This window comes from Stegastes partitus, unplaced genomic scaffold (genome assembly GCF_000690725.1).
Source record: "Stegastes partitus isolate 25-593 unplaced genomic scaffold, Stegastes_partitus-1.0.2 Scaffold517, whole genome shotgun sequence".
Taxonomy (NCBI): Eukaryota; Metazoa; Chordata; class Actinopteri; family Pomacentridae; genus Stegastes; species Stegastes partitus.
Genome location: NW_007578248.1, coordinates 55,967 through 64,193, shown reverse-complemented (window position 1 = coordinate 64,193; position 8,227 = coordinate 55,967). Strand labels below are relative to the sequence as shown.

General features: G+C 41.6%; 1 protein-coding gene across 1 annotated transcript in view; it reads right to left on the bottom strand.

Annotated features, from left to right (window-relative positions):
* The window catches only part of atp8b2 (ATPase phospholipid transporting 8B2), a 47,213-nt gene that overhangs the window by 20,630 nt on the left and 18,356 nt on the right, over positions 1–8,227 (bottom strand). Inside the window, exons 3-13 of the mRNA XM_008287734.1 lie at positions 7,137–7,195; positions 6,929–7,042; positions 5,769–5,867; positions 5,616–5,677; positions 5,440–5,512; positions 3,836–3,906; positions 3,676–3,755; positions 2,140–2,298; positions 1,979–2,067; positions 479–675; positions 44–164 (exon numbers count right to left, since the gene is read on the bottom strand). Coding sequence (XP_008285956.1) covers positions 44–164; positions 479–675; positions 1,979–2,067; positions 2,140–2,298; positions 3,676–3,755; positions 3,836–3,906; positions 5,440–5,512; positions 5,616–5,677; positions 5,769–5,867; positions 6,929–7,042; positions 7,137–7,195 — 1,124 coding nt within the window. The remainder of the gene's footprint in view (positions 1–43; positions 165–478; positions 676–1,978; positions 2,068–2,139; positions 2,299–3,675; positions 3,756–3,835; positions 3,907–5,439; positions 5,513–5,615; positions 5,678–5,768; positions 5,868–6,928; positions 7,043–7,136; positions 7,196–8,227) is intronic.

The window sequence follows — 8,227 nt, the reverse complement described above, 5'->3', positions numbered from 1 at the left end:
GGATGGATGACACATCCCACACAGCCTGGGTGTAGTTCCCCACCTGTCCCAGCTCTTCATTCAGGGTGGTGGTTCTGGCCTCAGCTGCAGTGTTGCACTGTGAGCAGAACATCTGCTGGTCCCAGTTGATGAAGTAACTGTGACCCAGTCGGATCACCTCCACGCTGGTGCAGCGACAGAGAAGAGACGCAACAAACATAAAATAACTTTAGTCAGACACAGTAAAATAAAACATGCATATCAAACAAAAGCTCGGGTCTTAAGAGGTTAAAGAACATTTTTACATCACTAAACTTAAAGAAATGCATATTAAAACTAAATATACAGTTGTTGCATGTGGAATAGAGTTCATTTCTGAATGCATATTGCTAATCCCGTCACTGTGATCACAAAACATCCTGCAGAGGTAGCTGTAATAGTCAGTCGCTGCATGCTTTACTATCCAGCTACATGGGGTTGCATTATGCTTTGTTCCTACCTGACGTATAGAGAAATAGGCACCACGGTGTTGAGGATGATGACGTAGGACCAGAAGGAGAGGAAGGCTGAGAACAGGAAGTTGTCCACCGGAGGGTCCCAGGGCAGGTAGCTCTGAAACAGCGAGCCCACCTCCCTCTCCCACACCGCGTTCCCCACAGCCAGGATCACACCCATGCAGACCAGGAAGCCGAAGATCTGACGGAGCCACAGACGGACATATATCACTTTTAGCTGTCCTCAAATCAAATCTGTAAATTTTTGTCTTGAAGGCCACATGTAGATCAGAAGTAGATCCTGTATTTTAGCCTCACAATGCTTTTGGGTTGAGCCACGAACTGCAAGTTTAGCTTCAATCTCTTTGTTTTATTGGACTGAATACATCAAGATTTAACGAAATCAACGCCTTAAATATGTTTTTTGGGCTTTTTAGAACTTCTGGAGCCTGTAGCTGTAGAACTTGGAGAGCTAGCTTGTTAGCAGCAGACACTTTTAAATTCACCCAAAAAATAAACAGTTTGCAACACATTCAATAAAAAACAAACAAAAAACCCCCAAATAAACAAAAAACTAACTGACGAGACATTAATGATTCAGCCGTCATGTGACAAAAAATTCGGGGAGATTCTGGGAATGACAGCATTCGCCAGACCGAGAAACTAATAGAAATGAAGGGATTAGCAGATTTTCAACTTTCCAACAGTCATTAAGCTAATTGAGTGTGGATCCGTTTGGAAATTTGTACCAAATTTGAGCTTGAAATTGCAATATTTCATAGAATCAGTTTATTCTACAGATCTCCTTGGAAAAAAAAATCACCAAAAATTAACTGTTTGCAGGAGATTCTGTAAAAAGAACAAAAAAAAAAAATTGCTCTCCGACTTGCAACTTAGACCAACAGTCACATGAATGTCAAGGAATATTTGGCTGAACTTGGGGCAGTGTACGCAGAGTGAAAAGCATGAAAACTAACTAAGCGGTGTATAGATAATGGATGGATGTATTGTATGACTTTGTGTAATTATAACTGCATCGTACTGCACAGAGGACATTTTTGATTTCTTTTCTATTTCTAGTTGCGATTGTGTTGTTTCCAAAAACATGTAGGACTTAAATTGTAGTGAAAAATGAGGCCACAGTGAGAAAAATGTGAAACAAACAGCTTAGAGTTCTTATTGTTCTGTTCATTTGTTCATGCAATGTGAGTTAAAATACAGAAATTCTGCTCCAAACTTCAAATAACGTTGTACTAATACAACATTTCCCTAAAAATGTACCAAAATGTAAAAAATAATTAAGAAACCCAACAATTCCTGCAATTCAAAGCCCCCCGTACGACATCTTCTTCGCTGTTGTTTTTCTAAGATGTGTCTGACATCGTGTGTGTGGTCACTTAATCCCAACATCAGACTGAAGCAGCTACATGAAACTGAATTCAGCACTGAGGTCATGTCCTGAAATAGTTCTGAGCCGTGAAAGTGAGAGGTTTGGGGTGTCCTACCCAGAGGACCAGCGTGTTCATCAGCCGATCGATGCTCGTACGCTTAAACTTGGTGCGACCACTGTTCTGCATGAGCTTCGTATCGGGGCCTGTGATGGAGACAGGACTGGTTACACGCATCAAATACACGAATTCACATGTAAATACACACAAACACGCACCTGCGAAGATGACCAGGCCGTAGCAGGCCTCGGTGTTGCGGAGGACGCACCCTCGCAGCAGCATGTTCTGGTTGGTCAGGGTGTATTTCTTGTCTCTCCAGTACAGAGTCCCGCAGAAGCGATCCAGCTTGTTGTTGGGCGGCTCGCACACAACCTCACCTGCACACGAACACACACACAAACCAGCTGCTGCATCATCACGGCGAATCCAATTACTGCACATTTGAATTAACCATTCCCATGGCACCTGAATGCACACATGCAGGCAGAAACGCACATCTTTTGTAATCCAATATGAGGCAAAGCGTGTGTTGCAATATCTACAAAATTCAGGAAAGACCCCCTATAGCAAACCCATAAACGGTAAAAAAAGGAAAGAACATCGGATTTTAAGCTTTCTGATGATCATTTATCTAATTGAGTGTGGTTCTGTCATGAATATTGACCAAATTTAACCTTTAAACACTCAAATTTGATCAAAATTACCTTTTTTTCTGCAAATCCTCCTTTAAAATTCACCAAAAATAATCCATCTGCGCAGTCACATGACTTGACTGAACTGCAGGCAGTGTTCACACAGAGCAAAAAGCCTCTTTTCACCCTCACGTGCACACAAATACACAAAAATTAGCGGCTACATCACATCCAATTACTGCATATTGTCCAAACAAGTCGATCAACAGTAAATTAAACATCCCTGAGGCACCCAAATGCACACATACGGGCAGGAACACACATCTTTTGAGTCAAAATAGCACCTGAGGCTTGAAAATTTCACCAAAAATTAACCGAAGGCAACAGATTCTTTAAAAAAAACAACCAAAAAGTGAAAATTCTGTCTTCCACTGCACATATAAGCCATGAATGACGCAGTCACTTGACAAAAATGCAGCAAACAAAAGGAACGATTATCAGATTTTCAACTTTCCGACGGTCATCGAACTGATTGATTGTAGTTTTTTTTAGGAAAGTTTACCAAATTTAAACTTAAAACCCTGATATTTTATACCCTTTTCTGCCAATCCTCTTGGAAATCTCATCTAAAACGGACCATCTGTGCAGTCATGTGACTCGGCTGAACTGCAGGCAGTGTTCACGCTTCACAAAAGCCTCTCGTCAACCTCACCTGCACACAAACACACACAAATTAGCCGCTTATATCGTTACACCAAATCCAATTACTGCATATTTTCCAAGCGAGTCGATCTACAGCTAAATTAATCATCCCCGTGGCACCTGAATGCACACATACAGGCACATCTTTAGTAAGCCGATACGAGGCAGAGTGTGGGCTGATTCGCTGCAGTAATGCGTTTTTCCCGGGCAGGTGAGCGCTGTGTGGGCGTGCTGTGCTGCTGACACCGAGATCTTTGGCTGCGTGTGCCGGTGGGCGTTTGGTGACACACTGTCATTCAGAGGAGGACAGAAAGTGAATGTTTGGTGTGTTCTGCGTTGTCAGTGTGCAGCGGTGTGAAGCAGGAAAAAACACAGAAAGCCGGTAACCTTTCACACGACCAAAACCAAACCAGATCTCACCATCGAATGAGGCCAAATTGTTCTGGTCTCCGAGTTCAGATGTCACCGAGACGGACTGACGCACCTTCATGTTGGTTTCTCTGCAAGAAAACACAGCGGTTTAAGGTGGAGCCTCGATTGTGCAGATGTGTAGAAGTTGAGGCGCGGCGTGTTTTCTGACCCGTCCAGCTCGGCTGTCTCGATGTAACAGAGACCGTGAGGTTCGCTGCTGGACAACAGGAGCAGGTCAGCCTGAAAGCAGATACAGCAGCTAAAGTTAGCATCTGCTGCATGACAACAGAGTCAGAGAATCAGTGATGACACAGTGATGATGGAGCTATCACTGCTGCAGACAGAGTAACTGCATCAGGAAACATGTTGATCAACAGCTGTACAGCTTCTTCTAAGGCACAGACGACACTAAAGTCCATCCGGTATTAAAGGTTATCATGATCAGAGATCTTGAGCTCTACACTGATGTAGTTTGGTAGTTACAATACACAACGGAAGTGACTACACCGCTGTGTAATGTCACTTAAATGTCAAATGACTCAAAGCTGTATCACCTTACAGTAACTGAACCACTGCTTAGTTAAACAGAAAACTATTAAAAACTGTTTAGATTTTCTATATTTTAAAGGACAGGCCTAACAATAAGAACTCAAAGCATTTTATTACTGAAATCCAGATCTTTTGTTTGTTTTTTTAATCTTAATGTCTACCTTTATTTTTGTTGACAGAGGATACCAGATGTTCTGTCATTCTTGTATTTTCTACTGGTTTAAGTCAGGCTACATACTTGTCAAGGTCATAGTTTTAATTTCTGTTCCGTGTTCTTCTGGATGGTTCTCCTGCTGGAATATTCCTCTTCTTCCATCTTCTGCAGACTGGGAGTCATCTCATCAGCCAGTATTCTGGTTTATCCTCAGACATTCATCTATAAATGTCATCAACACCTTCTGCCCTCATGCAGCCCCATATCATGATGCTGCCACCTCCGTGCTTCACTGTCAGGATGATGCATCCACTGTGGTGGTCCTGGTCAGGTTCACACCAAACATCTGGACTCCATCTGAGACCAACAACTTTATCGTCATCTGACCAAAGAATGTTCTCCAACATCCATCAGGTTTCTTTTTGTGATCTTTAGCAAAGCGTCAAGTGGAAGGTTTGTGTCGAGAGAGGTTGATGTTCTGAAGTGTCTGAGCTTCACACTAACTCTGGTTTCCATTGATAACTCCTGTGCCAAGTCTGAAGCAGCTGCCTTTGTCTGTTTTTCACACCTAGATTGTGAAAGTAGTTGACTGTCTGTGGAGTCATTGTAGGAGGACGACCACTGCAGCCCTGATCAGTGCTACTATGGATCCTTCTAGACCTCCTGGTTACTGCTGGTTCACTGGTTTTTAGTTGCTCCCTTTATCTTTTCCGTCTTTGTAAAGTCTCACAGTCAGATTTTTCAGTTCCAGTTTGATTCTCTTCCATGTGAAACCATGATGTGGACAGAAACAGTTCCTAAAACTGACAAAGTTCTGCTGTTCACAGCTGATTGCAGAACCATGTTCATGCAGTTATGCTGATTGGAGATCACAGGTGGGCTCAGTTTTGTTGAGTTTCTAAAGTATTTCTTTGCAGTCATTGAGAGCTGATGCAGTTTAGCATCACCTGACATTTCAGTAACATGGAACAGGACTGTTCTCACTTCTGTTGTACGCTCTAAATAGAATCGTGTCTGCACTTATCCCTGAGTGTGTTTGTACTTTTGTGTTGTGTCGGTCGCACACTTACTGCCACAAACTGGTTGTTTTCCAGTTTAATGATATCACCCACTCGAACATTCATCCACTTCTCATTCTGAAGCCTGATAAATAAAAGAGAAACAGCAGAGACAGATGCTGTCATTTAAGAAACTTTATGAATAAAAAAGCGATTGTTTTAAAGAGAGGACGTTTGTATGAACTTACGAGCCACGGATGAGGACCTGAGACTGACGATTGTTCACGTGGTTGTCGCTCTTGTGACGAAACTGCAGGCGACAAGGATGAATGTCAGCTTCTATTTATTTTTTTTGAAGCAGGCAGGACTTTGAATATGCGGTGAGTCGAGAGGACACTCACGTAGTCGTCTGTGGCATCCTTTACTGCAGTGATGCTCAGCACCAGAGCTAAAGGCACGATGGTAGTGAACCAGGACAGGGAGGAGATCTGAGGTATCAACTAGACACAGCCGGAGAGAGATCAGCAGGTTGGTTTAAACAAGGCACGAGTGTTTGTTAGAATGAATGAGATTTGTGAAGGTGAATCAAGTAATGTTGTTGTGTTGAGCTTCAACCCTCTGAACCCAAAGCAGTTCTGGGATATTTGTTTACTGGCTAGTTTGTCCTGCACCTCTATGGAAGTAGAACAGCCATGAAGAAGAGGAGAGACTGTAGAAATGTGTTGAGTGCACAATAATGCCATAAATCTTAAAAACAGAAAAAAAGAAAGTTGAACTTCCTCGATTATTTGGTTTACAAAACATTTAAAAGCCTGGAATCAGCAAAATAGTTCCAAGTTCTTACCAAAACTGGAAAAAAACACACATTATTTTACAGATATTTTACTACTTCTGCTCTGTGTTAACACTACCATGCAAAATAAAACCATTTTAACGAAAATCCCAATTTTAGGCTTGGATTTTGTTCATTTTTCTGATGGTAGCACGTCACCCGATCAGCTTGAGGACTGCCGGAAAGTTGAAAATCCAACGGTTTTTATTTATTTTTTGTGCTTTTCAAACCTCCCACAGGATTTAGGGATTCAGAGGGTTCACATTATTTGCTTTAATATACATTTACAATAATATTAGAATAAATTTGAGCGGTACGACACGGTTAGGGCCACGGATCATTAAAAAAGAAGCAATAAAAGTTGACTTTCTTTGATTATTAGTGTTACAAAAGATGTTTTAAAACCTATAATCAATGTGTACAACCCTTTAGCAGGCTCCAACAGGTATTAGCAAAATGGAGGCTACACATGTTTTATATATTTACCTGTCTAATGAGCTATTTTTCACACTGCTCTGCTGCAGGAAGATGCTTCACCATGCTGAATGCATCGTCCAACAACTTCCTCAGAGCTCCAGAGAAAAATCAACTACGCTTCTCTCTTAGGTTCTTTCAGACATTTCACCTCTAATCCAAGATGCTTCTTTAGTTCTGAACTGAACCACGACTAGAATCATCTGTTTTTGAGCCGTGCTGCGTTGATTCTATTTCCTGTTTCATGTTCCTCACCTGCAGGATGAGCAGGAAAAGAAAGTAGGTGTTGGCTACTTCCTGGAACTGCTCGAACAGGTTGACGGGCAGAAAGGTGATGACGTTGTACTTGGATGTCATGATGCAGTTGCTCTGGATGAAGGAGAAACAGGCTCGTGTTAGACCTGACTGCATAATGGTTTCATTGGAGGGAAAGTAATCTGGAAAACAAGCAGCAGTCTCTTACCGCGTACTGAAACTTTTCGTTGTACTCCCTGTCGTTGGCTCGGACCCTCCTCTCCTCCTCTGCAGGAACACAAGACGCCAGATGAGACATTAAGGACGACATAAAACAGAAATAATACAGCAACAGACAACCAGCAGCTGCATCCATCCATGTGCGCTGAACTGAAAAACTTCCAAAAATGTCAAAGTCCTGTGGAGCCCTGAAGACAGAAGCAGAGTGAAGACAGAGTCCACTACGTCTGTGGCTTTATTTATAGATCCGTGAAGCTGCTTGAGTGTTATCAACAGATACAGAGCATCGCACGGCTAATAAGCAGCCAGATTGCCTCTGATGTTTAATTAGCTGCCGCTGATGACCGGATGTGCAGCCTGAGCCGGATACACAAGCGAAGCATGAGTGTGTGAGTCAACAGGAGAGCTCATTACAGGTAAATGAACACAGATTACAGCAGTCGATGTGCAGACGGGAGCTCTGGTTGGCTCCCTGCATTTTATCCCCCATCTCTTTTTAGGTCTCTGTTCCCTCATCCTGCATCACGCCCGTCTCCTCTGATATTGATGAGGCCGGTTTCTAACCAAACTGACTGGTCTGTTGTGAACATGTCTGCACACACGGATGTAAAGTTTAAGGCAAAGGCGCAGAAATGCAGTTAAAGGAACGTTAAACATCACGCAGCAGAAAAAATACATGAAAAAACAGAATACTGTAACGCTGAAAAACTTTTGTAAATAATTAGGGGCAAATATCTATAAAATAATGACATTCAAGTTTTTAAGTAGACATTATCTAGTACTGGTCAGTTTTTGTTTTTAAAAAAAAATGTAAAAAAATTTAACATGTAAATGATGTCTTTTTGTCTATAATTCTATAAGTTATTATCTGTAGTTAAAAAAACAAAAAAAAAAACAGTAAAAATCTGTAAACATTTTTCAATCCATCATTTTTCTTTCAGATGACGGCAAATATCTGGAAAATCCTATCTTTTTTTAAAAATGAATTTAAATACACTAACAATAGTGTAACTTTAGGGTTCAATGTTGGAACAGAAAAAAAAAATCACTGTAGAAAAATTCATAATCTTAATGTGGATA